The sequence below is a fragment of the Phyllosticta capitalensis genome, assembly GCF_038381095.1.
Source record: "Phyllosticta capitalensis strain CBS 128856 chromosome Unknown BKA78scaffold_4, whole genome shotgun sequence".
NCBI lineage: Eukaryota > Fungi > Ascomycota > Dothideomycetes > Botryosphaeriales > Phyllostictaceae > Phyllosticta > Phyllosticta capitalensis.
In genome coordinates, this window is record NW_027117442.1 from 1,578,769 (window position 1) to 1,605,834 (window position 27,066).

General features: G+C 55.6%; 10 protein-coding genes across 10 annotated transcripts; 3 read left to right on the top strand and 7 right to left on the bottom strand.

Annotated features, from left to right (window-relative positions):
• Positions 1 to 1,110: 1,110 nt before the first annotated feature.
• On the bottom strand, positions 1,111 to 1,934 carry BKA78DRAFT_294723 (uncharacterized protein; the record flags this gene model as incomplete). The annotated part of the gene is made up of 3 exons (XM_066886392.1): positions 1,111 to 1,356; positions 1,389 to 1,498; positions 1,574 to 1,934. 3 exons carry the CDS (start codon positions 1,932 to 1,934, stop codon positions 1,111 to 1,113), a joined length of 717 nt encoding a protein of 238 aa, XP_066745500.1.
• Positions 1,935 to 3,066: 1,132 nt separating this feature from the next.
• On the bottom strand, positions 3,067 to 4,257 carry BKA78DRAFT_118525 (caffeine-induced death protein Cid2). The gene is made up of 4 exons (XM_066882378.1): positions 4,185 to 4,257; positions 4,058 to 4,115; positions 3,328 to 3,958; positions 3,067 to 3,233 (listed from the first exon to the last, which is right to left on the bottom strand). Exons 1-3 carry the CDS (start codon positions 4,194 to 4,196, stop codon positions 3,426 to 3,428), a joined length of 603 nt encoding a protein of 200 aa, XP_066745501.1. The 5' UTR covers positions 4,197 to 4,257; the 3' UTR covers positions 3,067 to 3,233; positions 3,328 to 3,425.
• A 177-nt stretch (positions 4,258 to 4,434) lies between these two features.
• On the top strand, positions 4,435 to 7,979 carry BKA78DRAFT_265781 (uncharacterized protein). Its single transcript, XM_066885460.1, has 4 exons — positions 4,435 to 4,617; positions 4,709 to 6,232; positions 6,287 to 6,824; positions 6,876 to 7,979. Exons 1-4 carry the CDS (start codon positions 4,592 to 4,594, stop codon positions 7,632 to 7,634), a joined length of 2,847 nt encoding a protein of 948 aa, XP_066745502.1. The 5' UTR covers positions 4,435 to 4,591; the 3' UTR covers positions 7,635 to 7,979.
• A 679-nt stretch (positions 7,980 to 8,658) lies between these two features.
• BKA78DRAFT_118554 (uncharacterized protein) lies at positions 8,659 to 9,587 on the bottom strand. Its single transcript, XM_066882379.1, has one exon. The coding sequence runs from the start codon at positions 9,230 to 9,232 to the stop codon at positions 8,747 to 8,749; it is 486 nt and encodes a 161-aa protein (XP_066745503.1). The 5' UTR covers positions 9,233 to 9,587; the 3' UTR covers positions 8,659 to 8,746.
• Positions 9,588 to 9,939: 352 nt separating this feature from the next.
• On the bottom strand, positions 9,940 to 11,214 carry BKA78DRAFT_331022 (cell differentiation protein rcd1; the record flags this gene model as incomplete). Its single annotated transcript, XM_066889843.1, has 4 exons — positions 9,940 to 10,123; positions 10,174 to 10,549; positions 10,602 to 10,757; positions 10,821 to 11,214. 4 exons carry the CDS (start codon positions 11,212 to 11,214, stop codon positions 9,940 to 9,942), a joined length of 1,110 nt encoding a protein of 369 aa, XP_066745504.1.
• Positions 11,215 to 12,019: 805 nt separating this feature from the next.
• On the bottom strand, positions 12,020 to 15,243 carry BKA78DRAFT_250215 (putative serine/threonine protein kinase Kin1; the record flags this gene model as incomplete). Its single annotated transcript, XM_066884546.1, has 3 exons — positions 12,020 to 14,019; positions 14,074 to 14,701; positions 14,758 to 15,243. The coding sequence occupies 3 exons, from the start codon at positions 15,241 to 15,243 to the stop codon at positions 12,020 to 12,022; spliced, it is 3,114 nt and encodes a 1,037-aa protein (XP_066745505.1).
• Positions 15,244 to 16,151: 908 nt separating this feature from the next.
• On the top strand, positions 16,152 to 18,799 carry BKA78DRAFT_265789 (uncharacterized protein; the record flags this gene model as incomplete). The annotated part of the gene is made up of 2 exons (XM_066885461.1): positions 16,152 to 16,775; positions 16,834 to 18,799. Coding segments are annotated over exons 1-2 (2,175 nt in total), but the record flags the coding sequence as incomplete, so codon positions are not given.
• A 1,026-nt stretch (positions 18,800 to 19,825) lies between these two features.
• On the bottom strand, positions 19,826 to 21,970 carry BKA78DRAFT_311738 (peptidase family M20/M25/M40). The gene is made up of 3 exons (XM_066888243.1): positions 21,529 to 21,970; positions 20,242 to 21,376; positions 19,826 to 20,117 (listed from the first exon to the last, which is right to left on the bottom strand). Exons 1-3 carry the CDS (start codon positions 21,945 to 21,947, stop codon positions 19,932 to 19,934), a joined length of 1,740 nt encoding a protein of 579 aa, XP_066745507.1. The 5' UTR covers positions 21,948 to 21,970; the 3' UTR covers positions 19,826 to 19,931.
• A 446-nt stretch (positions 21,971 to 22,416) lies between these two features.
• BKA78DRAFT_331030 (uncharacterized protein) lies at positions 22,417 to 23,149 on the top strand (the record flags this gene model as incomplete). The annotated part of the gene is made up of 4 exons (XM_066889844.1): positions 22,417 to 22,422; positions 22,482 to 22,599; positions 22,666 to 22,776; positions 22,842 to 23,149. The coding sequence occupies 4 exons, from the start codon at positions 22,417 to 22,419 to the stop codon at positions 23,147 to 23,149; spliced, it is 543 nt and encodes a 180-aa protein (XP_066745508.1).
• A 719-nt stretch (positions 23,150 to 23,868) lies between these two features.
• Positions 23,869 to 25,997, bottom strand: BKA78DRAFT_379030 (uncharacterized protein; the record flags this gene model as incomplete). Its single annotated transcript, XM_066892929.1, has 1 exon — positions 23,869 to 25,997. The coding sequence occupies exon 1, from the start codon at positions 25,645 to 25,647 to the stop codon at positions 23,869 to 23,871; it is 1,779 nt and encodes a 592-aa protein (XP_066745509.1). The 5' UTR covers positions 25,648 to 25,997.
• Positions 25,998 to 27,066: the final 1,069 nt, after the last annotated feature.

A 27,066-nucleotide genomic window follows, 5' to 3' on the forward strand; every position in this document is an offset into this window, starting at 1 on the left:
TCCCGTTCGCTCACGGAGTCAACACCTTAGCTCAACCCCTCCGACTTCAACATCGGCGTGGCGATGTAGAAGCACATCCACATGCTGCAGAAGCTTGCGCCAACGGCACGGCATGCTTCTTATCAGTCTCTTATCCGACTCCAAGCCCGCGCCAAGTTCTCAGCACTCCGCTGCCGAGACAGACCAGAAAACAATTCGTCTCTGTACGAGGCAGGTGGTGTGGCCTAGTCGCCGTCCGCGGTCCGTCTCGCAGCTGACTGCCGTCTCAGAGAAGTGGCTGAAAGCGTTTGCCCAAGCCGCACACGTATCTATGGTGTCACTCGGATACTGTGTGATTCTGGTTACATTCCTCGCGAGTCGCACGCCGCTTCTTCCCCCATCCGTGCTGCTGGGAGCTAGCGAGGGGTAGCTTGCGGTCAAGACCGGGAGTGGGGGTACAGGGAACCTCCCACTTGCGCATGTTCCATTTGCACCAATCGAAGAAAAGGGAGAGGTAATTCGGAAGAAAGACTGGCCAATCATGACAGCTACAGTGGTTTCGCCTAATGAGGCTAGCGACCACTGCACCTGTACACCAGCATGACCAGCACAAGTGGGCCGCATAAGAAATGTCAACTCCAAGGCAGGATCCGGATGCTTGAATGCTCCCTGTCGCTATTCTTTTGCAAGCTCAAATGTCCAAAGTCTTGAAGCGTAAGACATTTGAATGCTCCCTGTGGCTATCCTTCTGCAAGCTCGAGCATTCAATGTCTTAAAGTGGTAAGACGTTTGAATGCTCCCTGCACACACACACATTTCGACTTGGTGCTAAGTTTGCGTGGCATAAAGCTGAGGTTCAAATTACCAAGTCAAAATGTGTGCATACAGGGAGCATTCGAGCACCCTGGAACCGGCAACTGTCTCAATACTCCCATCCAGAGATGTGCTGCTGCCGTACTTTCTGACACCACGAAATAATTGATCTTCTTCCTGACACAAAGGTCTCTTCAGGCACCAGTCTTCTTAGGAGGAGGCTTCTCAGCAAGTGCATCAATATCCTCAATGTTGCTGACAACCTACTACTAAAGGGTGATAAGGTTGTCACAAGTAATGTGCTTGCGTTGGCAGATCTCAATTAATGTCACAAGGTCCTGCTAGAATCCTAGGACAATACCACCATGGTTTGCCTTGCCACCGGAGCGCCTTTATAAGGTTGGCACAGTAAGCCATGATATCGGTCTCACCATTATCCGTGATGAGGTAGTGAAGAGGGGCGATGTTGACCTGAAGTTCAGCTTGCCGAACAAACATTTTCTGGGCGAGCTTCATGCGTGGAATAAGTTCCCAGGTATGCTCAGTGCAGAGCACTGGGCCCTGCTATAAGATATTAAGTGGTTGAGGAGACATACCTTAGCAGGGACGTTCTCCGGGCCTGCATTTCTTTCCTTTCGTTTGCCTAGTTTGGCTTGTTGGCTGTGAACAGATCTGAGAGAGGAAGCTCTCACTTTTGTTTCTTCGTCTTAGGCTGTAAAATATTAGTAAGTGAAGTGAAATTTAAGGGTAGAAGAAAAAGACGCAAGGTCCATAATCTTACCAGCAGGAGAGGCGCGCTTGGATGCACGTGTGTTAGATAAGGAAGAGACCACCAGGCCTTGCTCAACCTTGACATTGGGTTTAATCTCTAGGGACTTAGTATTCGTGGGTATTGGAAAGTTATGTAGAGACTGGGACAATGTAAGAGACATGCGGCCAGCAAGGAAGCCACGAGCTCTGTCTCGGTCATCATATGTAATGTTCGCATCAAAAGTGAAAAAGCCGTCATGGTCTATACGGGTAGCAACATCGAACAGGGCCTCACCGAGTAGCTCATTGTCATCAAGCCAGTGCGTGAAAGATGCCAGCTCAAGGCCCGGCGGGACATACGGCCGAAACCAATCGACGGCCTCTGTCATCATCTGGACATTAGCAGGCTTAGTGATGACACATCTGTTACTGCCTCATGGAAGGAGCGCGGTCCCGATCAACCCCCTGCCTTGCTGATAGAAACACCAGGCAGGTCCAAAGGACAAAACAGGACACGGCAAGGCAAGAAAATCAAGCTCACCCCTGTCTAGAAGCCATTAGGACCTTGTATCTCGCTGCAACGACATCAGCATGACAGACTGGCACTGGCCAGGACGAAGTTGCATGAGAAAAGCTCAGGACAGGGAGTTGGAGAAGTCAGGTAAGGCAAGTGCCAGCGCCTGCATTGTCCGGCAGGGCGACTCTTCCATCCATTGCCTTTTGGTCGACTCGAACTTCTAGCACCACGGGCTTGAAGGTGCTGGTAACCTCTTTATGACTCTGACTTACGAGCGAGCCCTACTGTGTGCGTTGAGTGCAGCGCTGGATGAGGTGGTGCATTAGCTAAAAGGTCTTTCCTAGCTTGGGTGGAAAAGTACTTACTGCATCTTAAGCCATCATACTAAAGTCTTGAGAAAGTCAGCAATCTCTTTACAACGCATCCCTGAGATGCAAGCAATGACGAATGCTTCTCGGCACTATGCAAGGCGGTTTTTCGGCCCAACCAAAGAGCGGCGCGGCCCGAGCCAGCGTCCGTGTCGCTGCCCGGACCGACCCCTGAACACCCCCTTCTCAGCCCCACTCCAACTCGCCCAAAAAAAATTCAACCACCAATTACTGACATCACAAAAAAGTGCAAAACGTACAACAGCCGGGATTCGCTGCTGGTCACCCACGCAACTACTAATCGGCCGCAAGGTAGCTTATCTATGGAAGAGCGGACGGGGTTCCGAGTTTTCTACCTGCTATGGTCGTACGTGAAAGAAAGGGCGGAGATTGCAGATTATGAATTGCATGCGCCGAGTTCATCTTCAGACTCTCAAATGCCACCGGAGTTGCGATGGGAAGACGAGAGTCGTCTTGAGAGTGGCAGATGCTTGGGCTGGAGTGAGGGTGAAGGAGGAGTTGGTTGGATCAGGGGCTTTCGACGGTATCGTCGCGATTGGACCATGCGGATCCCGATTCCCATTACTACCCAAGCCAGTTGACGACCAATTTGGCAGCCGACAGGCTCGTTCCTGTCGTTTTCTGAACGTCGCTCCCTTGGCTTTGAAAGCCGTGGTGGACACAGGGAGGATGATGTCGTGACGCGTACAGAAACGAAGCAATCCAAATCTCTTGAAGCAGGGTGGCAGCCTCCGAACCCTCGAAAATAGAAGAAGCGGATGTATCCAAGCTTCAATCCGCACAATCTGCAAACGTGAGCGACTTGTTTCGGCATCGGATGGTGCCATTCGTCCAAATGTTCTTGTATTAGGTAGCCTCGGGGACCGCTTGAACGCTTACGATCTACAACCTGCGCATGCACCCAAACGCCATTTTAACCCCACGCCTGAGAAGAGATTCATTCTTATCATCCGATGTAGCCAATGCTCTTGCTCTCTTCATTGTTTTGACAGGCGGGACTTGTCCTGCTGCTTTCGCCACTCATCGAAGGCTTCTTCAAAGCCCTTACTTTCGTCTCCACACCTTTCCGATACAAGCTGCCATGTACGGGTTCTGATGATGTTCTCGACCCCTCTTTCGTTTCGTAATACGTTGGCGAGCATCTCAGTACGAGCCTCGCGTGGGAAATATCTCGAGCTGTATGGGTCTAATCTTTCGTCGACGATTGTCTCTCTTGCCTTCGCACTCTCCACCTCTCGGAGTATGGCATCCGGATCATCGGGATCGGGCGACGTCGCAACGCTGACGCAGTAGTTGATGACGTCGGAGCGGACTTGCCACGAGGGAAACAGCACTTTGTCCTTGAAATAACGGCAGCTTGACGGTGGTAATTGTCTTTTGGTGCCAGGTGGAAGTGTGGAGCGGGTTCGTGTCGAAGAAGGATCGAAGCCAGCGGAGGCAGGAGTTAGAAGGGAGTTTAGATTCTGGGTAATGGAGTCGTCGATGGTGGCGCGGGACAGACGAAGGAAGTCTGATTGATAATAGTAAGCATTTGTCTCCCCATTTGAAGGAACCTCTGGAGAGCAGTTTTGTCTGGAGTGACTTTCAACAAAATCTGCCATTTACGCACCTCTTAGTGCCGTCTGGTTGAAGCAAAATTGCGGCGTCAATGTCGGACGATCCGAGGCCTTGGTCATTGTGCTATCTTCAGCGACGGGTGCGGAGGACTGGTTTTCAGCGGATCGTTTCTTCCATACCATGGATGCCATTGCGGTGAGGCCAAGAAAAGTGCGAAGAGCTGCAATTAACAAAGAGGCGGATGAGGTGGACGAGATGTCAATGGTTATGTCAATTGTCAGGGAAGCTAGCTGCTAAGACGTCAGCGCTTGCGAGTCATGCAAGATCTTGGCGCGACTCAGTGCGACGCGTCTCGACGCCTGCCGTCGCGTTGCCTGGACTGGCGCCTGCCATTGACATCTCCGCTCTGGTCCTCTTCCTTACTGCCATGCATTTGCGCCTTCCACCTGCCTCAAAACATCTCTTCTGCCTGCGCCCTCTTCTGAACTCCATATCTCGCTGTCCTTCGTCGAAAACCCTCAACTCCGAATTGCGCGCTTTCGCTGCTCGGCTCCCGCACCAACGGCACTGCTTCACTTCCGTCGCGATGCCTCCGAAGCAGTCTACCTTGGGGTATGTCAAGCCGAGTCAAAGGACTTTAGGGCATGCTTTCCTACGACTAGTACTCCCCATGATTTCAACGCCGTCTGCTAACACAGTGCAGGTCGTACTTTGGTGCCAAGACCGAGCCCCGCCAATCGACTCTTGCCTTCTCTACCAAAACCAAGAGCAAGAACACCAAGTCCAGCGACCCTCCGAACGATGAATCTTCCAAAGAGAATGTCGGGTTGAAGACTAAGGATACCGAGGCCCCGACCCATGACGAAGATGTCGAGATGGACGGCGAAAATGGAGTCAAGGAGGACTCGAAGAAGAGAACCCGGGCGGAGAGCGAGGACGACGATGAGCCGGTAACCAATAGGCGTAGGACGAAGCGGAAGGTGGACTCCGACGAGGCCTCCGAAGAAAGCGCCACGCCACAATCACCTAGCAAGAAGCGCAAGTCGACGGCGAAGGAGAATGGAAAGGGCCATCAGGAGCCAGTATCGTCGCCCAAGAAGTCCATGGCCACGCCAAAAAAGTCCGAGCCAACACCTGAGAAGTCTGACGCCTCCACCAAGAAATCCAAGGCCACGCCCGAGAAGTCTGCGGCCTCCCCCAAGAAGTCGAAAGCAAAGCCAAAGGCCGAGCCTCAACCTGAGGTTGCGGAGGAGCTCGAGGAAGAAGAGCAAGAGACCTCGAAACAAAAGTTGCCCAAGCAGTCAAAAGCGAAAGCCAAGTCGACCGCAGCAAGGAAGAAGAAGGTCGTTGAAGAGGACGACGATGAGCTTTCCGACCCTCCTTCGAGGAAAAGCTCCAAGGCGAGCTCTGCCGAGAAAGAGTCGGACGAGGAGTCGATTACGCCTCCACCCAAGGCTGCGCCAACAAAGAGCAAGAAGCCTTCCAGCAAAAATGCAAACACGTGGGAAAGGCCATTCAAGTCTGGCATGTGTGATGACTGGACGGCCGGTCAACCTGTGCCTTTTGCTGCCCTTTGCGAAGTCATGTCCAAAATCGAAAACACCTCGAAGCGTCTGGAGATGCAAAACTATGCCACAAGGTTTTTCTGCCAAGTGCTTAGGCTGACGCCCGACGACTTGCTGCATATTGTTCTCCTGCTGGTGAACAAGCTTGCCGCCGACTACAAGGGCATTGAACTTGGTGTCGGTGAAGCTCTCATCCAACAGGCCATCGCAGGCGCGACTGGACGAGAGAAGAAGAAAATCCAAGAGGACCACAAGCAGGTGGGCGATTGGGGCCTGGTCGCAGCTCAAAGCAGAGCAAATCAGTCTACTATGTTCAAGCCAAAACCGCTCACCGTCCGGGCTGTCCGCGAGGATTTGATCAAAATCTCCAAGATTGTTGGATCTGGGACCAACAAGAACAAGCTCGGTATCATGACGAGGCTCCTGTCTACATGCGATGGAACGAAAAAAGTAGACATACATGAAAACAAAGGCGGTCCAAGCGAGGCCAAATTCATCACCAGATTCTTCGAAGGCAAGTTGCGACTTGGACTGGCGGAGCAGAGCGTGCTTGTTTGCCTCGCCCATGCCTTGGCTACATACCAGCTGGATCCCACATTCAAGACAATGCCCACTCCTGACGAACTTTCGAAAAGTGAGCAGCTTTTGAAGAGTGTCTACAGGTATGCCTCTGTCAAACTTGATTCTTCAAGGCTTTGGGGCTAACGGATCACCAGCGAACTCCCCAGCTACGAAGATATCCTCCCTGTTGCGCTCAAAAATGGTCTCGATGAGACACCCAACTTCTGCACTCTTCATCCTGGCGTCCCGATCAAGCCCATGCTTGCGAATCCAACCAAGTCGATTGCCGAAGTCCTGCAAAGATTCGAAAACAAGAGCTTCACTTGCGAATACAAGTACGATGGCGAGCGCGCCCAGATTCATTTCGTCGCCCACGGAGCGAAGCAAACATATGATGGCACCGAGGCACCAGAGGCGGGCAAGACAGAGAGGGGAGTCGCCAACATTTTCTCACGCAACTCCGAGGATCTGTCGGGCAAGTATCCAGACATCCTGTCCAAACTTCCAACGTGGGTCAAAGAAGACACCAAGAGCTTCGTGCTCGACTGCGAGACAGTTGCTTGGGACATGGTCGAGAAGAAGGTCTTGCCATTCCAGATGTTGATGACGCGCAAGAGGAAAGACGTCAAGATTGAAGATGTCAAGGTCAAAGTCTGCGTGTTTGCTTTCGATCTCCTGTATCTGAACGGCGAGGTATGATCTGCCGCGACATGGTTTTCCGATCTTTACTGACAGCACTGGCAGCGTCTTACCCGAAGATCTTTCCGCGAACGTCGAGAGCTCCTCCACAACTCTTTCGTCCCCGTCGAAGGAGAGTTCGCCTTTGCTCAGCACGGTGACGCATCTGATGTTGTCGAGATTCAGGAGCTGCTCGACCAATCCATCAAAGCCTCTTGCGAAGGTCTGATGGTCAAGATGCTCGACGGCTCTGAATCCAACTATCTTCCTTCCAAGCGCTCTCAGAATTGGCTCAAAGTCAAGAAGGACTATCTCAACAACCTGGGCGATTCACTTGACCTCGTTGTGCTGGGTGCCTACTTTGGCAAGGGCAAGCGCACCAGCGTCTACGGCGCCTTCCTGCTCGCGTGCTACGACCCAAATTCCGAGCAGTACCAAACTGTATGCAACATTGGCACAGGCTTCAGCGACGAGGCGCTCGCCTCACTCCACGCCGCGCTCTCTGAGCACGTCATCGAGAAGCCCAAACCTTTCTACTCGCACTCGTCCGGCAACACGGATCAGCCCGACGTGTGGTTCGAGCCGCGCTTCGTGTGGGAGGTCAAGAGCGCTGACCTGACCATTTCGCCGCGATACCGAGCGGCGATTGAGGAGCTGGGCGTCGGCAAGGGCATCAGTCTGCGCTTCCCCCGCTTCATTCGCGTGCGCGACGACAAGAAGCCCGAGGAGGCGACCAGCAGTGACCGTGTTGCCGACATGTACCGTGAGCAGGAGGTTAACAAGAAGAGCAAGGGCCCGAGTGCGGATGATGGATGGGATTATTGAGAGGTATCTCCGCCTCTTCAGTCATTTCGGGTGTCAGGATGTGTGTGTTGATGGTACTGTGGTGAGCTAGCAGCGATGTAGGGATATTTTGCTCGACTGACAATGGGACGGGAGCAATGGCATGTGCGGTGTGCTAAGGAAACCTGCTCGGATTTGCTAGGCGAGCCTCAACTGATTGCTTTTTGTTGCTGTGCTTCCTTTACAACAATCGGTGTCAGGTTGTCTTACAGTATCATGAATTTGGGAAAGGACGAAATTTCGAAAGCTTCGCTAGGAGGTAGCCAGACACGCACGATGGATGGGGGCTAAAACCTATGTACTTATGAAAAGTTGCTCTCACTCGTCCACATTCTCCCGAGCGATGTCTCCTAGTGATGGTCACGACGCATCCATGGCTCACGCACACCCAACACGCGGTCCGGTCCGGTCCCTTCACGACTCGATGGTGTGTTGCCACCTTTGCACAGAACACGCACGGAAAGTTTGTCTCAATAGCCACGTCAAGATATGTGCGTATATGAAAAGGGGTGCTGCATTCAAGAGCCTCACCACCCAAAGCCTTGGGACATTTGAACATTCAAAGCTCGTAGAGTAGGCCTCCGCCGCCTCCCAGCCCGCCAGTCATCATTAACAACACCATCCAACAGCCCCCTGAGGAGGAGAATCCCGCTCCACCTCCAGTCATCGTCCCAGCACCCGCCCCAGAAGTCAAGGCGCCCGAGGTCAAGCCAATTCCCAGTTCCAGAAGTCAAGGCCCCAGAGGCTCCACCGCCAGTCCAACCTGCGCCAGTTCCTCAGGGGCCAAGGAATCCATGCATCATCGTGGCTCTCTCTGCCTGGACTTGACATTGCCTTTGCAGCCTGCTGTGCCAACTGCGGAACAGACTGCTCCCCGACTTGCTGCGGCGCTTCTTCCTGTGCTGCAGCAGCCACCATGGTCTTGAGTCCGCGCTTACTGGGCGTCGACGTGGATCATTTCTCTGTTTTGCTTCCCCTTTCGCTCTATCCTGCGGGTTGAGCCAGGACGATGAAATGCCGGGGCTGCAAGTTATCCGTTTGCTCAATCACTGGCTGCGGTGCGTGCGGTGGATGCCGGATGATTCATCTTTGTCTCATCTCACCTCGCTCGCCATGAGAAAGATGGATTGACGCTCACACGTGAACCGGAAGAGCAGCAACGGGAACACATGATTGGAAGCTTCATCACCGTCATAATGTAGCCAACAAAATGATTCACCAACAGCCAGGCTTATTTCAGCAAGCAAAAGGAAGGGGGGGATCGGATGAATGAAATGAGTACGCAAAAGTAAACACACGTTCATCCTCCAGGGGTATATACGACCACCGCATACGAGGATGTGGTATGAAGAAGAGGAAATGAAATGAGACCGTATCTTCAACCAGAGAAAGGGGGTAGTAAGTAAGTAGCAATTGAAAGGGTAGTCGAAAGGGGGAAAGTGAAGGGCGCCAAAGAGAGAAAAATCCAACGAGGAGCTCAAGCCGAGAGAGAGAGCCCATGAAAGAGCCAGCCGCTCAGAGTCAGAGAGCATCGAGCAACCACGCCCCACGCCATCCACGCCACCCACCAACCAACCCATCCCGCTGTTTGCAAATCTCAAACGCCATGTTGGAGAAAAATCTCCTTCCCAGTGCCAATAGTTTGTTTGCCCATCGTTGCCCGCTCCTTCGCGCGCCTGAAAAAAAAAATCTCTCAAAACTCCATTGTCCCGATGCTTTCAAGTACACGTATTTCGCCTGAAGTCCGACCAGCCATCCCATGCTTTTTTTGTTGGTGTGGTGGGTGATGTTGAATAAAGAAAAGTCGGGGCTCGTTGAAAATCGCTCTCGTGTGTCCTTCGATGATTTGTAACGAGGACGCTGAGGACCTCGCGATATGCCACAAGAAGAAAAATGTCGAATCTCCGAAAAAGGGCTGAAAAAGCGCCATGACTAAGCCCGTCAGAACGTCTGTCAACGGCCACCGCGGTGAAAATGGCAATCCGTAAATGGACGCAGTGAGCAACGTACCCCGCTGCGAGATTTGAAGAGAAACTCCGTGGCGGAAAAGGTGATTCCATGACCCAACGGCCTCGGGGTCCTTAGTCGTCGTTATCGTTCACGTCGTGTTGAGCTATGGATGTGCGTGACGAGGAGTACCCAAGCGCTGCGGGATGAACCGGGTATGAGGATAATTCGTCAGGGTGGCAAGAATCATGTCTAAGTCTTCCGCTTATAAGCACAACAGCAGCATGTCAAACCCTGAAGGAAGAACTGAAGGAGAAGCGTTCGGTCGCGAGCCAGTATCTCAATGAAGCAGGCCCTGGTTATTGGTGGCCTCGACAACATTGTCAGAGAGATTGATGAGGAGTTGCGCCAGGCAACGCTTGGTGGCGGCATCGTCGCGCAAGACGGAGGAAAAGGTCGCGTCGCGCAGCGGTTCAGGCAGGCATTGGCGCAGCGCTTCGCGAGCGCGGGCGTTGTCACTCAATCTGCGAATCCTGTTAGCCTCGTCCAGAAAATATCGATTGATAAAAGATACCTGAGAAAGCAGCGAACGACGTGCTTCAGCAGACGAACCGTCTGCTGTTCGACCAGCTGATTGACCATGTTGGAGAGGACGGTGCCAACCGCGTAAAAGCGCTCGTACGTCTGGCAAATGTACGCAAGTCCCAGGTCATCCAGCAGAATCTTCTGGACAATGAAAATAGCCACCGTCTTGCTCAGCTCAGAGCCGGTCTCCATTATGCGAAGGCACAGGGGTATGATTTCGGTCGTGAGGAGGAAGTTGATGACGTCGGACGAGTCATTCTTGACGAGCGCGCCAATGACACCGAGCGAGGTCAGGCGGAGGTATTCGAACGGGCGAGACTTGGAGGTAGTGTTCAGAAATGGGTAAAGAAACAGTGGAATATGCGCTGCGCGTGACGTGTTAGCTTTGTCCCACCGCCATGCTCTGGTGGGGCTTACCGCTCAGGAAGAGGCCACGAGTGTCAGTGTGCGAAGCAACGCATTGGAGTAGAGCGAGAGCATTGCACACGCGGTTGGAAGCGGCGGCCGTGAGTTGCGATGGATTGAGAAGAGGGTAGACGGAGATGATTTCCTGTAGCAGGGAGGTCATGACGCCTGGGGGGTGAGTTAGCGGGGTCTTTCATGCGCGCGCTTCACTTCCAACCGAGCCTCACTTACCAAATGAGTGCCAGAGAATCAACGCCAACTCGGGTACCTGCTCGCGCTTCTTGCTGAGTTCAAGCAGGGCGGTTTCACGAGTCGCGGGGTTCAGCAGCTGCGCGATCCACTCAAGCACGCGCCGGTTCTCTTCGCTGACACCCTGGTCGCCCATGCCCTGGTCGTGGGCCGCTGCGGGCATTCCACCCATGCCGGCAGCGGAGGCATTGTTGCTCGCTGCGATGCGGTTGTAGTGCTGTTGCTGAGCGGCGGCGGCGGCAGCAGCAGCCGCCTGGGCCTGGGCCTGGACAGCATGCTGCTGAGCGGCATGGTGGGTATGCGTCGTGTGGTGGGTCTGGGGCCAGTCTGTTGGCGGATGCTGGTACTGGTGAGAGAAGACGTGTTGTCCTAGCATGGTCGATGGCTTGTTGAGGTTTGCAGGCTGGATGAGAGGATGTGAAGGTTGACTGCTGCGTCGCGCTCGAGGGAATGGACAAGGAGCTGTGACGAGGTCGAGGTGGAGGTCGAGGGTTGCGGTGGAGAGGTGTTGAAGAAGAGGTGGGTGGTGGGTGGGTTAGGTTGGTAGAGGTAGCGGGATGCCGAGAGGTATTGACCCGACGCCCGCCGGCCAAGCGCAGAGAGGGCAGAGGGATTCACTTCAGTTCGCTTCGCGGACCAAAGCGCAGCTGTCGGCTACGGCGGGCTGAGGGCAAGCAAGGCGCAGGGTCTGGCCCGTCACATGAACTTTGAGCTTGTGGAGCCGCATGCGACACGCTGACTAATTCACCAACACCATCCAAGGCGTCATGAGTGGGCGTAAAGTTGTGATGGGAGCATTTGAATTCCAATCAGAGCTGCCATGGGTTGTGCCAACAAAAGTCTCGCATCTCTACTCGATTACGGATAAATGTCTATACACGCAAGACTCGCCCACTCCGCTTCAAGAACGGCAATCCGCAAACACTACATACTGCTGTTGCCTATCCATATTAGAGGCCAAATGATTTTGCCCCCAGGCGAACCATGCCTCTTCAAAAAACCGAACAATAAACTGACCTATTTCCAACAAAAGAAATTCGTGACAGGTGGCTACTCTGAGCGGAGCGCCCAGTTTCAAATACAAATGAAGACCGGCGTGACCCCCGGCCGTGGTTCTGCTGTCTTGACGGTTGAATACCATGCAAAAATCAACAATACAGCGAGGGACGGCAGCTGCAAGGTTACAACCGCAGCTCATCCAAAATCTTTTGGGCCAAACTCTTGTACTGCCATGTGCCCCCGTCCACCTTTTTGAATTGAATGCCGTGCAGTGAGAGCAGCGGCACCTTGACGATGTAAATCTCAAACTTGAGCACCATGCTTCCGCCCATGTCGCTCTGCACGTGCGTTGTCGTCTCGCCCACAGGACGCGAGCGATTCGCGGTCTTAGGCTCGCCAGGCTCGCTCTCCTCCGACTCTTCAGCGCTTGTGTAGCTGTGGTCTCCCCGACGCGGCTGCCGTGCCGACCTTGGAGTCTGAGGTGTTTTGTGTGCTTCGCGGAACTCGTCGCGCTCGCGTTGCTCCGAAGCCCTCAATCCAAAGCTAATCTTCCGCCTGTGGCTTAGGCTACCGCTCGGAGTCTGGTGAGGACTCGTAGGAGGCATAGGGTTCTCGTTTCCAGGCACGTCGATGCTTGGTGCGTGTCGGCACTGAAATCCGCTTTTGCTTTCCCAGTATTCGACGCCCAGCTGCTTCAGAACACGAATCAGGTCTGCACGAATAACGGGCAGAGGCTTGCTGCTCGTCGTGGAGACGCTGAAGAGACCCTTGAGGTAGACGGGCTTGATCGTCTCGGAGTTGCGACCTTCCCCAGCGGAGTCGTTCGCTTCGGCGATTTCCTGATCCGTCTCCTCGGGTACGTTGGTCTCCATCGCCTGCTCTCGCCTCGCACGACGGGCCTGAATGCTCTCTCTACGGGCATGACCGAGAGATTTGGTCCTAACAGCTGGAGCACTTCTTGGTGGGGCCCCAAGGGCGACTTCCTCAGAAGCTGTGTCAGGCACCGGCCTTGTGCGAGCTCCACTAACACTCGACTTGTCCGAGCCGCTTGTGGGCGGAGGATCTTGGTTTCCATCAGAAACACCTCGCCTCATGTTCTTGCGGCGAATGTCCGCCGAATTGACGCTGGTTGACCTGCCAAGCCCCTTGAACTTTTGCGTTGCGCGAATCCCGGGGCTGGGAGGTGCAAGTAGGCCTGGTTGCTCCGAGTTGTCATTCACCCCCTGAGGCAAAGATGGGGACAGGGCAGCCTTGTCGCGTGCCTTGCGGACAGAGAAGCTCCGTAGCGGGAATCCCGAGCCTTCCTTTGCCGGGGCCTCATTGATTTCAGAAGGGCCCTGTGGTGGTTGAGACCTATCGCGAGGAATGTGGTCACGGTGGCGCCGCGTGCTAAACCGTCGGAGCAAACCAGCTGCTGTGCTTTCCTTCTTGAGTGGCGCGGGGTCGTTGGGAGGCGTGATAACCGCAGGAGGAGTTTGGTTTGGCGGATTCGGAACATTCAAGTTCATCTTCTTGAGGTCATCAGCAACCTCATCCTCCCCGTGAGTTCTTGCTCTTGGTCGTGACCGGCCGCCTGTGGGCTTTTCTCCGGCCATCTCGTATGAAGACGCGTTTGTGTGTGCTGCTTCAGGAGTAGCAAGCTCGGGCACCTTGAAGGCTTTTTCTCCGGCCATCTTTGGCATGCTCATACCGCCAGGGTTTTCCTCCTTGCGCTCGCGATCTTGCTTCTCTCGAACGAGATAGTATACCGAAATTAGCGGACTGAAAGCATTGACTGGGTCGGCGCCGACAGCCAATTGCTCCGATGACGAGTTTGTCAGAGTGTCTCGACTCATTGAATTCCGTCGCTTATAAAAGTCGAACACTCCACGTTTCTTCTCGGTTTCCGGGTTCTTGTCTTGCGCTCTCTGCGCGGCCATGCGAACTGCGGCCTGGTATTCTTCTGATTGGATGATCTTGGTCAACTGTGACGTGATGTACTCTGGCGTGCCAAAGTCAAATCCAGTCATTTTTTCGATGACCTGAGAGTCAAGAGGAAGTTGCAAAGGCTCCCGAGGAGGAAGAAAGTTTTCCGGTGATGAGTTGAAGCCCTTGGTTATCCACGGGTGGCTCATGATTTCAGACAGAGGCGCTCGTTGCTTGGGATCTGTCACGAGCATCCTCGAGATCAGGTTCTTGCACTCTACAACGACCGTTAGTACCACTTGTTCCTCTACAATATCGTTTGTTCTCTTACCTGCTGTAAGCCATGGCGGGTACTCTACGTGGCCCTTTTTGATCTTGGCATGCAATTGTGGCATACTTTGATCGTCAAATGGCACCTTGCCGCAAACAAGAACGTAGAGAACTATACCAAAACTCCAAATATCAACCTCAGGCCCGGTATATTGTTTGGCCTGAAGCAGCTCCGGCGCAGCAAAGTACAAACTGCCACAAAATGTCTTGAGCTGACTGCGTGGAGAGAACAGGTTGCTGAGGCCAAAGTCGATAATCTTGATGTCGCCCGTCTTGCTGATTAGGATATTCTCAATTTTGAGATCCCGGTGGACAATGCTGTTTCGGTGGCAATAGTCAAGTGCGCTTGCAATTTGACGGGCAAACTTGCGCGCTTGCTTCTCCTTGAGGCGTCCGTGGGAAATGATGTAGTCCAGCATCTGCCCACCATTGACATACTCGCAGAGCATGTACCAGTGATAGTTGGTCCGGACCACGTCCCGCATGCCGCAAATATAAGGATGGTTTACCAAGGTCATAATGGCCGCTTCCCTTGCGGTCCGTACCTCCTTGGAATGATCAGCCCGCTCGCGGTCCGCTTGGTTGCGGTGCTCGTCGGTAGACTGCCGGGGTACGATTTTGACCGCAACCTGTAAGGTGTCAGCTTTGTACCACATGTGTGCATACACATGGCGGCTATTCGTACCTGTTCCCCAGTTTCAAGGTTCCTGGCCAATTTGACCTTGCCCATGCTGCCAGCTCCTATTGTTTTACCCAACGCCCACTGTCCCGTTTGAGCCGAGATCGTCGTTCTCCGCCGGCCCGAGGCGTTATTTGGCGGCGCATGGCGAGGCTGTTCTGTCGTGGCGCCATTGGTAGCAGCAGCTGTTGCCGAAGAGTCGGGGCCATAGCGGGCGTGCCTGTTGTGGGAATTGCTACGATTGTCAGGCTGGGGGGCGGCGCGATCCCTCGACTCGCTTCGACGCGGGGGAAGCTTTTGGTCAAAGTCCCTCTTGGGCTGGTTCAACGGGGCCTGCTGTGCTGGATGGCTTGGGCGAGCGTGGCCGTGCGACTGGGAAAGGGAGCGATGGGGAGATGCGGTCGGAGGAGCGGCGGTAGAGCGGACGGCGGTTGACTGGGTACGCGTCGGGCGGGCCGCGGAGGAGTTGTGGACGACGGCCGGCGAGGACATGATGTCGGGGCCAAGGAGGAGCTGGCGATGAGGGCGGAGTTGAGGCTTAACGCAGGGTAGGAGGAGAGTGCATGAACCACTATGGGGGGTAGATCAGCGGCACAGGAAGTGGGCCGTGACGCGCCGATTGACGCTCTGCGGGCGGCAGGCCGTTTGCGAATGGTGTAGTATTCGAAGGCACTGCTTACATGAGAGTGTTTGTAGTAGTCGACGGCGGCGAAACGGGGAGCGGGACGCAGACGGAGCGTGTAGGGGAGGCGGAGGGGCGCGTCTGTTTGCTTGCGACCTGGAACGTGGAGAGGAGGCCCGAAGCTGTTTAGGCGTCGGAAGCTGTCATGCGCAATGCCGTGCTTACGTACAAGGCCGGCGCCAGGTGGCAGCGGTGCAAGGCGGCGACAAGGCGACGACGATGGTGTACGCGATACGAGGAGGAACAGATGATGGAACGTAAGCGTGCAATGATGGAGATGGACGCGGAGTGATCAGGTCGTCGGCGGCCGAGGTGGTGCAAAGGGAGGGAGCTGAAGTGAGAGAGCACCTCAGGTATCGGGACGAGAGAAAGGCAAGAGAGAGTCGGGAGGCTGGAGAAGGGAACCGAAGAAGAAGACACGGGACGGGGCGACGCGAGACAGAAGCAACAATGTTTCGGCAGCACTGAAAATGGGAAATTATGACAGTGGAGATGCAGTATCGCAGGTACGAGGATGCCGTGGCCGGATGGATGGATGAGGGTGGATGAATGGGTGGATGAGACGAGAGATGATGGAGACTCCAGCTGTGCAAGTACCTACCTACAGCGCAGTCCACCGCCCGCCAGAGCCACTACCACAAATCCACAATACAGCCACCAGCCATAAACTGACTTGAGTACTGACACTTTGACCTTGCTGTACCTCTTGCCAACGTCGTGCTCACCGTCTCATCCCTGTCCCGCGACCTCTTCACCCGTCACTGTCTATCAAGCTGACATGGAGTCGTGCAGGGGTCTCGAAACTCGTCCTGTAAACCAAGGCCCTTGGCGTGCGCTACGTACGCAAAATTCACACTCGCACAGCTTCCAATTCGTTGCTATATTCCCGCATTTTGTTTCTCACCTTGCCGTGTTGTTTGCACCGTTTCGGACGCGCCGCGTTTCTTCCGCTGCCAGGGCGCCGACTGCCGGCAGCCGCGGCGTCAGGCATCTTTAGGTCGTGTCTCTGACGCCTCCACACCACCACCATGCCACCGCTCACTTGGACCTCTCTGCTTACCCCCACCATCTCCCCGCAGTCAATGCGCCTGCGCACATCATCGCCCGCCGTCCCTTGATGAAGCTCCGTCCCCATGTCCTACTACAAACGTTCGCGCGCGACCTTCGAGGCCGACCTGCAGAAGCAAGAGTCGCCCTACGCCCTGTTCGGCACGCCGCTACCACCTCTCGACGACAACACCCGCGACGACGGATCATACGTGCCATTGTGGAAGCAAGAAGTTACCGATGAGCGCGGCCGGAAGCGCCTTCATGGCGCATTCACTGGTGGCTTTAGCGCAGGGTAGGCTCACGTTTCCCCCGTCTCAAAAGGTCAGAGCAGTAACTACCATATAGTCCAGCTACTTCAATACCGTAGGGTCCAAGGAAGGATGGAAGCCCGCGACATTTGTTTCTTCGCGGACGAACAGACATAAAGACCAAAAGAATGCACAGCAGCAAAAGGCAGAAGATTTTATGGACGAGGAAGATCTGGCCGATGCCGAGGAAGCGCGCAAGATTCAGACTGCGGGAACATTTTCAGGACTGGGTTCCACTGCGGATGATACGTCGCAACAGAATGCCCTCCTTGGGCTGGTCAAGACAACAGGCGAGACCATGGGCGTGAAGCTCCTGCAGAAGATGGGGTGGAAAATGGGCCAAGGTGTTGGCCCCAAAGTGCGTCGACAAGCTCGTTTAGATCCAAGCGACGGCGCCAGTGCCGATGCGGATAGTCAGACTCATCTCTTTGCGCCTGACAATTCGCCTATGATCACCTTTGTCCGGAAAAACGACCACAAAGGCTTGGGGTACGAAGGCGAAGCACGCTTGTCCAGTCAAGACAAATCAGCTGAACAGAACAAAGACGAGGATGAGGACGAGGACGGCAGCCTTAATGCGTCTTTCAAGATCAAACCAAAGGCCCCAAAGGCAGCGAAGCGCGGCGGCTTTGGTGTAGGTATTCTGAACGACACTGGATCTGACGAGGAGGACCCTTATGAGATGGGCCCTAAAATTTCCTACAATCGGGTCTTGGGGGGAGACAAAAAGCCCAAAAAGAAGGTTAAGCCAGCAGGGAGCTCTGCCAACCCCCTTCTTGGCGCGAAGCCTGTTTTCATCTCAAAAAAGGCACAGAGTAAGAAGGCGGATGGCTTTCGGAAATGCCACGACGGACGTCTTCCGCTCGATGGCTTCGTCTTGGCAACGCAGTCTCTCTCCTTGTCTGATGATGGAAAGTATGCTCCACCTCAACCACCACCAGGTTGGAGCAGCTCCAAGCAGTCAACCACGAGCGAGAACTCATCGTACCAGTCGACCGCTGACGCTGCTAAAGCGTCAACACTGGACGCCAAATCGCGAGCCGCAATTTTGGGAGAGCAAGCACTTCCCGGAAAATCCGTGTTCGACTACCTCAGTCCCGCCGCGCGAGAGCGCATAGCCGCCGCCACCGGCAAAAATAACCTACCCGCTGCGCGCAGCGAGTTCTTCGAGGGATCCCAGCAGACGGACGCCGAGAAGCGCAAAACGCTGTGGAACCTCGTACCTGCATTGGATGCATCCATCGCAGCTGCGGCCTTGAATCGCGGTACGAGCGGATGGATGCCTTATGCCGAAGACGCGCAGAAGCGCGCCCGTTACCGCGCCTTTCTGGAGCTCAAGGCAGGACAGGCCGACACTCTCCCCGAACGCGCCGCGGGCATGACGGTCGATGAGTGGGCGCGCGAGCTCAGCGAGTTTGTCCAGGCCGCCAACGTCTTCAAGCCCATCATCGGCCTCATGGCTGCGCGTTTCGTCTCGTCGTCGCAGCAGCCAGCCTCCAGCTCGGGCGAGTCCAAGAAGGAAAAGGACAACCTCGTGCGCAAGCCGGCAACGCCCCCTGCGGACCCGGCCGAACAGGCTGCCCGCCTCGGCATGTACGGGCCTCTGACCCGCCAGATCAAACCCTTCTTCCCGACCCGTCTGGTCTGCAAGCGCTTCAACGTCAAGCCGCCGTCCAGTGTGCAGCCCGACCCGTCGACGCAGCAGCAGAGCCAACAGCATGATGCGGCAACGTCGTCGGCCGCTCCCCAGCGTGACCTCACCCTCATCCCGGACTCGGCCATCCACGAGATGCTGCGAGACGCGCCTGCCTCGTTTCGAACGGCACAGGCTCCCTCGACTGTTGCTGCTGCTGCTGGCGACACCGGCGGCGAGGGAGAGCCCACATCTGGTGCTAGTTTCCCGACGCAAGCGCCGGTCGATGTGGAGAGGAACGAGGCGTTGGAGGAGCAAAGGGCGGGCGATGAGGTGTTAAAGGCCATCTTCGGAGACGATGACGATGATGAGGATGAGGATTAAGATTCCCGGGGTGTGAGGTGTTTCTGAAGCATCGAGCGAGTTAAAGAGTAATCATCTTTCATACCCACATTCAAGCATCGCTTTGTCACTATAGCACAAAACGGAATAAGCATCCTCTTTATGGTACTAATTTCTTTACTCTAAATCACTCACAACTTATTCGACCGGGAATATTTCTCTCGCATACGAAGCGAACATGATGAGTGTTTATACTCCGCAGTCGGCAAGAACCAAAGAGAAACCCATGACCCCATAGCGAAATCACCATATAACCACTAGAGGGAAACCGAGGGCAGGGAATTTCGGTGCCATCAAATGAGGGAACAGGAGTCTTTCAACGCCCCGGTGACCCAAGCGTATGGAGCGTTCAGACTCGTCCCCTCTTTAAAAATGCTATGATCCATCACCTGTTGTCACAGTGACAGCCGCAAAAGGAACTCTCAACTTCACGGCCTCAACTTCGAAACCAGGGTCCAGACAGACGAATGCTCCCTGTGGCTCATCCTCCTAGAGGCTGCAATATCCCATGTCTTTGCATGGCAAGGCGTTTGAATGCTCCCCATGCACGTACGTCTGTCGCCACTTCAAAAGTCGCGCCGCGGTAGCACTGGCGGGTACCCATGGAGAGTTGCCATTTCTTTCGTCAGCTTCTGTACCGTGAGTCTGACCGTTGTACTGTATGTAGGTCGCAGCAGCCGTCCCACCCGCTTGTAGTTGCAAGTGGAAGAAGAAGACGGATGCCATGGTGGAAATTGACCACACCTTGGAATCGTGCTGATGCATGCTGATGCATGAATACTTTGATTGATTTGGTCTTGTCTGCCTGGCTAATGTATCGGCAGATGGTTCGGGATGAAGGAATGAATGATGGCGTTATAAAAAGGACAAATGGCGATGGTGATTCAAATGCTTTTTCTTTTTCCAGACACACTCGGCTCTCAGTGGCAGCCAGCTCCGACAACCCCCCTTGCACCCCCTGAGCCCCCAAAGTACCCCTCCCTCCCATGACGCAATTTTCTCCCCGCCACCGCAATCCCAATACCCTTCCTACCTACCTTCCTCCATCAACCCTCACTAAGCGAACCAACACACTCCCTTTCATCATCCTCCCCTTCCATCCCGCTCAAAAGCCCTCGGCGGCGTCAAAGTTGCGGATCAAGTCGTAGTAGAAGCGGACGCCCTCGGCGTGGGCGACCATCTCGACACGCTCGTCGATGGTGTGCGCGTTGAAGCGCGTGCCGTCGCGCGAGGGGCCGAAGCGGTAGATGTTCTTGGTCAGGTCCCAGTAGTGGCGCGTGTCGGTGTTGCCCTAGGGCGACGAGTCAGTTTTGTGTTTGGTTTTGGTGGGGCGCTTTTGTCAAGGGAGGAAAGATGGGAAGTATCCGAATTTGGCATCCGAGGGATAGGAGAGCTTTCAGGAGAGTCCAACTTACAGTCATAATGTCGCCAACGGGGACAACGGTCTTGCCCTTGTACGCAGGTATGTCTTCAAAGACCTGGCGGACAGTGCCACTGAACAGGCTCCAAACGGGGTTGTCGAGGGTAGTCGGGCTGATTGGGGCAGGGGGCATGTACAGAGTCGTGTTGATAGTGACGCTACCAGCGCTATACTTGCCGCTCGGAGAGTCACTAAAGTCAAAGGCGTCAAGGCTGAGGTGGTGCTTGTGAGCGATAGGCCGCAGCAGCTTGGCCGCGCGTTCCTTGACCTTTTCGACCGAGTCGTGCGACGCGATGCGGTAGTTGACGGCGGCAGTGACCATCTCGGGCAGCGCGTTGACCTTTTCGCCGCCGCGGATGATGTCGACGGCCTGCGAGGTCTGGATGATGAAGCGGTCGTCCTCGCGCGCCTTTGCGAGGCGGGTGCCCAGTCTCTTTTCGTCCGTGTGCCTGCTGGACAGCGCGTGGCGGAGCCAGGGCTCGACCTCTTTGGGCGAGTACTTGGCCTGGCACTCGAGGAGGCCGCGGAAGGGGTTGTCCTGCGTCAGACGCGGGGAGTAGGGGTTCGCCTCGAGCTCACTGATGAGTTCGGCCATGATGCCGATGCCAGTGTGGGGTGGTGGGCGCGAACTGTGGCCTCCGTCGACTGAGACAGTGATGAGGAGGTCTGCGTACCCCTTTTCACCAACTCCTGGAAGAGCGTAGACGTGGTCACCAAGAGCAGTCAGACCCATGCCGCCCTCGTCGATGATGAAAGCGATGCTCTCTGGCTCATATCTCCTGTTCAACTCGGCTGCAAGCTCATAGGCACCGCGGTCACCGCCCACTTCTTCATCAAAGCCAAAAGACAGGATGAGGGTGCGTTTGGGCTGGAAATCTTGTTCAAGGAGATCTTCGACCGCAGATAGAATTCCAATCAGGTTTGTCTTGCAGTCGACGGAGCCCCGACCCCAGAGGAACTTTCCATCGTAGTACGGTTCGTAGGGTGGGTGAGCCCAGCGCTCGGGATTCGTGGCGGGCACGACGTCTTGGTGGGCCATGAACAAGGCGGGCTTGAGCTCACTCGAGGAGCCGGGGAACGTGTAGAGGAGACCATACTTGTTGATTTTCTCTAGCTGGAGCTTCTCATGCCTGTGCCCGTCAGAGACTGCCGTGGGATTATCGCAGAAGCAAATTGCAGAATTCTTCATTTTCGTATACACAAGGAGCATTCGCGCTCCAACCTACAAATGACTTGCACGCCCAATCTAGAATCTTTTGAAGAATGAAGTTGAAATACTCACACCAATGGAAACAATTGAGCCAAAGTATCATGAAATTCGTAGAAAGTCTTGTACCGCGGATCGACATCGACATCGCCATTGTCGTCGTGGCTTTCGGTTGGGACCCTGATGGCGGCAGACAGTCGCTCGACCTGCTTGGCGATGGACGCCTCATCTAGGAACTTGGACGACTGTTCCAGGCCATCTTGAGCTCCAGAAGGCGTCTTGGAAAGAGGGCACCAAGCGTCGACAACTTTGTCGTGGTTGACGCGGACGCTGCCTCCCCCACCTATGATGCCATGAGGGACGCGAGCGAGTGCAGGGAAGCTCCAAAAGCAAGCTGCGGTTGCGAGAGCCGCGGTCAAGGCGACGTATCGCTTGCAGGGAGCTCTCTTGGGCGGCGGGGGCGCGTATGGTATCGTCTCAAGCTTCTTCTCCATGGCGGCGAGGGAAAATGCGGAGGAGGCACAAGTAGCACATCACGGTGGGCAGCGGCAGCACGAAGCATTTTGAAGGGGAGCGGACAGCTGCAGCCAGTCAAGAGTGGGCGAGTAGGCGGATGGCGATAGGGCACGGGGGATTGATGCGGAGAGAGCTCACTTTGCCCGAGAGAGCAGGTCGAGGAGCTGCTGTACCTATCTCATGTCGCCATGATTCGCAATGGTGCTTGCCATCCCTGTCAAAGGCGCCGGCGCGGTCCGGCCTAGACACTAGTGACGTCAACCCCGCCTTTGGTGCTTTTTGGTCGAGTCCCTTCTTTGAACCCCGCGAACTGCCTCTTGCATCCACCATCCCTGGCTCCACGCCCCTCTCCACACTAAACAGACTTGTCACTCTGTCAAGCCGTCCTTCGAGAAGCTCGCAGCCCCTCAATTCGTCTAGCGTACCGCCGAACACGACTCAATCGCCATGGACGTGAGTTGATCCGCGCAACACCAACAATAGCTCCAACTGACCTCAATCGCGAAACCCAGGTCTTTTACTCCTACACCTACGGCACAGCAACATGGCTTGGTCTACAGGCGGCGCCATTGATCCTCTCGCCGACCCTCATCGTCGCTCTCCTGTCGCCCACGGTCCGCGACCCGACTCGTACGTGCTCCATGTCGAATACTTCCTAGTCGTGCTCATGAGCTTACACAAAGAATCCATCCGCAGCCCTTGAGGTCTACTTCTCGCGCTCCGTCGGCTTCGCCCTCATCACTCTCGCGATCCTGACTCTCCTCCTCTCCGGCTCCGTGCCACTGTCATCGCGCCTCTCCGAAGAGGGTACGTACAAACCACCGAACCACCGCGCCAACGACACCTCCCCAGCTAACACACACACACCGCAGTCGCACCCACAACCACCGACCCCAATGACCCCAAAGCTCCCTACGCTCTGCCAACCCTGGGCATCACGGCGACACACCACAGCCTGACGGCCTTCTACGCCTACGCCATGTGGAACGAGACGGGAGTGACGGTCTTCTCGCTGGGCATGCTGGGCAGCAGCGCACTGGCGGCCGTGGGCCTGTGGTGCGTCCTGTTTGCCAGCAGCGACGGGCGCATCAGTCGCAAGACGGGCGCCGACAAGCGCACGAGCGGTTGGCCGTTCAAGAACCGTGAGGCGGATAAGCGCAAGGGAAGGAAGCAGACGTAGGGCAAAGAGATGTGAGAGGTGGGTTTAAGTGAGAGATTCACTGGAAGTGAGATTGACTTTTGAGGACACCAGCAGCATGGCAAACAGAAGCGAAAAGATGTCATATCAAGGCAGTAAAGAGTGAAGGATACATATTTCAAAAAGCGCAAGGCTTCTTTCGTCGAGGCAACCAGGAACTGCCACTGGTCCACCGCTACTAAGCCTTCCAATCATGCTCCTTCCAATTATTTGAAGAGAAAAATCTTCGTGGTCCTGTTCTACTTTGCTCTCTGTGCAAAGGCCCACCAAGGGCCATTAAATGCCCGCGCGATTCCATGCCATGATGCCACCCACGTGGAGCAGAGTGAGGGAAGAGACGAAAGCCGCGCCTCCTGCCTCCAAGGACTAAGTATACATGATGGTGAGGTGGTGCCTCTAGTCTCCCCGGCGCCTATGTGGGAACCGATCCAGACGTAAACGTGTTTTTTTCCTCAATTTCAAAAAAAATCTCAAAGACCCTCCCAAAGCACCGTCCAGAACGCCCGTTTCCATGTCATGCCATTAATTCCATGCCATGCCCAAATCGATCAAACCCAACTGAAGCCAGGCCAGGTGGCCCCGAGATGGCAGGAGTGCCGTGATTTGTCGTTTGTCCAACGAGCTCCGCCACGTCTCGCCTCATCTTTTGCGGGGACCATAGCCTTTTGCGTGTCGTCGTCACGTCCGCGTAACGTGGGAGCTCAGCGCAACGCAATCATGTACGACTTCTTCATTTCCTCGACGTGCGGGACCAGCGACTTTGCCGCGACGTGATCGTGGCCCTGCGGGAAGTCGACCAGGCCCTTGCGCAGCGCGGCCCAGCCGGCGCGGCCAAACGAGTCGATGAACTTGCCGGCAAACTCGCCGTCCGTCATGGCGCGCAGCACGTTGAAGTGGGTGGGCTGCGCGGCGGCCGCCGGCGTGTCGACGATGCGCGCAAACGACGTCCAGTACTCGGCGGGCGTGAAGGGCGGGATGAGCGCGGTGGAGGCCCGGTATTTGCGCAGGCACAGCGACGCCCACCCGCCGCCGATGCCCGTCATGCGCTCGCGGTGGCCCTGCTCCGTCTCCCAGTCGCCGTGCAGGCAGCGCCAGCCCAGGCGCTTGCGGCCAGCTTGCATGTTTTCGGGCCCGTAAATGCCGAAGAGGACGCCGCACGAGTGGTGGAGCTTGGCCAGCAGGATGTCCGACAGCGGGACTTGGTTCATGAGGCAGAAATCGCGGTTGCCGAGGATGGAGACGCCCAGGATGCCCAGAGAGTCGGCGTGGCTTGCGTTTATGCCCGCGTCGCTGATGAATTGGTTGATGAGTGACTTGCAAAAGTGGTGGAGCTCGAAGAGAAAGAGGACGGAGATTTCAAAGGGACCCGGAGGAAGGCGGGCCTGGGTTGCGCTCGCGAGGTAGGGTTTAACGTCGATGGCGGGTGATGGGGTGCGTTGCGCTTCTAGCAGTAACTCGCGGACATCGCGGAGCTTTTCTTTATTTCCTCTAGCCTGATCAGCGTTGGCTGGAGCTGCAGCTCCTGCGGGTCCTTTGGGTTTGGCAACGTGAGTGATTTGGCCAATCTTCATGCGCATACTCCGGCGGATCCTGCTTGCGGCTTCTTTAAGTTGGGGATGTGTCGTGAAGAATTTCTTAAAATCTCTACGCAATCCCTTGAGCCGTTGGTGAATTTCAAGATATTCATTGTGAACAGCATCTCGTTCTTGCTGGGACGATATGATTCCTGGCCGGGATGTGACTTGCGGTGCTGAGCTCGATGGTTTCGCTGTCGTTCCGTTTGTCGTGGGAGCTTGCGTGAAAGCAGATGGCTGTGCAGGCTTTGCTACTTGTGCCTGTGATCTTGCTGCAGCTTGAGCAGCTTCTCTTGCGGCAGCCTCCTTTGCAGCAGTCTCCTTTGCGGCGGCATCCTTGCGGTCTTGCTCCTCCTTGTCCGCCTTTCTCCTGGCAGCTTCGGCCTCCTCGTTGGCCCTCTGCTTGCGCAGCCTCTCTTCGGCTTCTTGTACCTGTCGAGCGTGCTCGGCTGCTTTTCTTTGCTCTTCTTCCCGGCGTTTGACCGCGTCCAGTTCCCGTTGTCGCTTTTCGGCCTCGATGCGTGCACTCTCCTGGCGTATCCTCTCCAGTTCGCGCTTTTGTTCCTCCTCAACCCTTTTCCTCCGTTGTTCTTCCTCGAGTTGAACTCTCTCGGCGACGCGTTCGGCGCTCTGTCGAATTTGCTCGTGGCGCTTGGCGGCCTCAGCTAGCAGCAGGCGATATTTTTCTTGCTCGGCAGCCTCGTGCATGTCAAGACGGTTGTGGAAGCGGCGGTCCCCGTCAATGAGCATGTCGCTAAACTCGCGCCAGAGCTGGCGGGACGGGCTATCGAGGTCGGCAGGGTTCGACTCGACATGCTGCCTGGCTTCGTTGAAGAGCTGGCGTGAAGGACTGTCGTTTTTGAAGGGCGACGAGGACATTCGGGGTGGTTGTGGAGATTTGGACATGTCGAGGGTTGGGAGTAAACAACGGGAGACGACGTCAGCGGGAGGCGCGTAAGGCGCGGTATCAGACGCGGTGCAACGGTTGGCGCGTTAAAGGCGGTGGAGGGAGGATTGGATCAGGACAACCGTCGACGGAGCCGGAGACGGAGAAGTGCGGCGGGGATGGAGAGGGCGGAAAAGGGCCCTGTCAGCGAGAGGTGGTGCAGATCATTTTTTTTTTTCTGGTCGACGAGTGCGGTGAAGAAAGGACGCCGGCATGCGGGAGCCGGAGAGGTACGAGTGCGCCGGGTGCGACGCTTGGGAGCAAGTCTTGGCACGCGAAGGAAGAGATGCACTTAAGATAGTCGATGAGGATAAAGAAACGACGATTATTCAAGTCTACTACATACTGCAGATAAGGGAGACGAGTATCTTGACAATTTTCTCAGCAGATCCAAGTGGTGATGGCCGTGTGCCACGACTGCAGGTGCTCAGCCTCGGTGGTGAGGTCAGAGACACCAAGTCGTGGCCGACGGGGCGGGCTCGCCGAGGCGGGGGCCCATGGCCGCGAGTTAATCAATGAGAAGCAGCACCAGCCTGAAGCAAGAGAAGCATGCCCCCAAAAGCATGCTGGCCGTTTGCAGCAGGGGACGAAACCAAGTTGAAGCTGCTTGCGTCGTCGGGCGCACAAAGAACATGGAGGCCACCATGAACGCATGCAAGTGTGCGTAGTGGTCCGGGCCGAAGCAGCTCCATCCTACATGTGGAGCTGGAGGGAAGGACTGCCAGCGTCCTCGAGCTCGTGGGGTTCAGGTTCCTTGGGTTTGCACGAGCCGCAAGAGCAGAGCTGTTGAGAGGTGGTGATGCTGTATCAATCAGGCACCGTCACAGTGGGAGGATTCCCTGCTCTCTACGGCACAAAAATAATCTTGTACCCGCGAGCAAGCTGATGCTAAGCCTGCTGAGGCCTGAGAGTTGCTTGCACCTAGGTGTACTGTAGTTGCGCCCGCCCGCCCGCTCGCTCGCTTGCCTCCACCGACGTACCGGGAGCTGCAGTCCCAGGCATTGACCCTTTCACACTTGTCCTGTCATCCACCAACTCTCCACCCACACCATCGCCCGTCACTTTCTTTCTGCTCGTCACCATCACCTTCCTTTCATCACCTCCGTCCGCCCCCACCTCCTCCACCTCCCATCGCCCTTTCTGCACCCAACTCCCTCCTTCCCCCTCTCTCGTCAAGTCCATTCGACGCTCTCTCTTACTTGCGTTGGCGTGCTGCCGCTATCTGCCCTGCTCGCTGCGGAAGCCGCGCTGCAACCCGCTCCTGACTTGACAGTCTCTGGCATCCCGGCCTTGCCCACCCCCCAATCCTTTGCCCTCGTCGACCTTCAGCTTCTCCGTCAATCACTTGCGAAGAGACGTTTTGCCCTCGACTTGGCTCC

Excerpts from the sequence above, each read along its gene's own strand:
- BKA78DRAFT_118525 (XM_066882378.1), bottom strand. Across the intron at positions 3,959-4,057 it reads CAACCAGACGGCACTAAGAG|ACTTCCTTCGTCTGTCCCGC; the intron begins GTGCGTAAATGG and ends ATTATCAATCAG.
- BKA78DRAFT_265781 (XM_066885460.1), top strand. The coding sequence starts at position 4,592 with ATGCCTCCGAAGCAGTCTACCTTGGG. Across the intron at positions 4,618-4,708 it reads CCGAAGCAGTCTACCTTGGG|GTCGTACTTTGGTGCCAAGA; the intron begins GTATGTCAAGCC and ends AACACAGTGCAG. Across the intron at positions 6,825-6,875 it reads TCCTGTATCTGAACGGCGAG|CGTCTTACCCGAAGATCTTT; the intron begins GTATGATCTGCC and ends CAGCACTGGCAG.
- BKA78DRAFT_118554 (XM_066882379.1), bottom strand. The coding sequence starts at position 9,232 with ATGGGTTGGTTGGTGGGTGGCGTGGATGGCGTGGGGCGTGGTTGCTCG.
- BKA78DRAFT_311738 (XM_066888243.1), bottom strand. The coding sequence starts at position 21,947 with ATGGAGAAGAAGCTTGAGACGATACCATACGCGCCCCCGCCGCCCAAG. Across the intron at positions 21,377-21,528 it reads GCTCAATTGTTTCCATTGGT|GCATGAGAAGCTCCAGCTAG; the intron begins GTGAGTATTTCA and ends TGACGGGCACAG. Across the intron at positions 20,118-20,241 it reads CCGTTGGCGACATTATGACT|GGCAACACCGACACGCGCCA; the intron begins GTAAGTTGGACT and ends TCGTCGCCCTAG.